This window comes from Buceros rhinoceros, unplaced genomic scaffold (genome assembly GCF_000710305.1).
Source record: "Buceros rhinoceros silvestris isolate BGI_N320 unplaced genomic scaffold, ASM71030v1 scaffold42333, whole genome shotgun sequence".
Classification (NCBI taxonomy): domain Eukaryota; kingdom Metazoa; phylum Chordata; class Aves; order Bucerotiformes; family Bucerotidae; genus Buceros; species Buceros rhinoceros.
Genome location: NW_010406096.1, coordinates 937 through 1,316, shown reverse-complemented (window position 1 = coordinate 1,316; position 380 = coordinate 937). Strand labels below are relative to the sequence as shown.

At 52.4% G+C, this 380-nt stretch overlaps 1 protein-coding gene across 1 annotated transcript in view; it reads left to right on the top strand.

The window, feature by feature from the left end:
- Positions 1-310, top strand: part of ASXL3 (additional sex combs like transcriptional regulator 3) — a gene marked incomplete at its 5' end in the record, with an annotated part of 9,052 nt that extends 8,742 nt beyond the window's left edge. Inside the window, one exon of the mRNA XM_010133953.1 lies at positions 1-310. This exon is cut by the window's left edge and continues 27 nt beyond it. Within this exon, the coding sequence (XP_010132255.1) occupies positions 1-310 (310 nt within the window).
- Between the last annotated feature and the right edge of the window lie 70 nt (positions 311-380).

Here is a 380-nt window from a genome sequence, read left to right as displayed (position 1 = left end):
GCAGCAGCAGCTCTGTGGAAATTACCCAACAATACACTTCGGTAGCACAAGCTTCAAAAGGGCAGCATCTGCGATTGAGAAATCGATGGGGATTTTAGGAAGTGGCTCAAGCGCTGCCACGGGCCTGTCTAACCAGAACGCGCAGATCCCGGTTCAGAAATTTGCTGACAGTAGCAGTGCCGATGAGCTGGAACTGAAATGCTCTTGCCGGCTGAAAGCCATGATCGTGTGCAAAGGCTGCGGAGCCTTCTGTCATGATGACTGCATAGGGCCTTCCAAACTGTGCGTCGCTTGTCTGGTTGTGCGGTAGGAGCCGAATCAAAGATGCAGTATCCCTTATCAGCGTGGGAGAGCTGGTCAAAGGAGTGGAGAAATCGGAA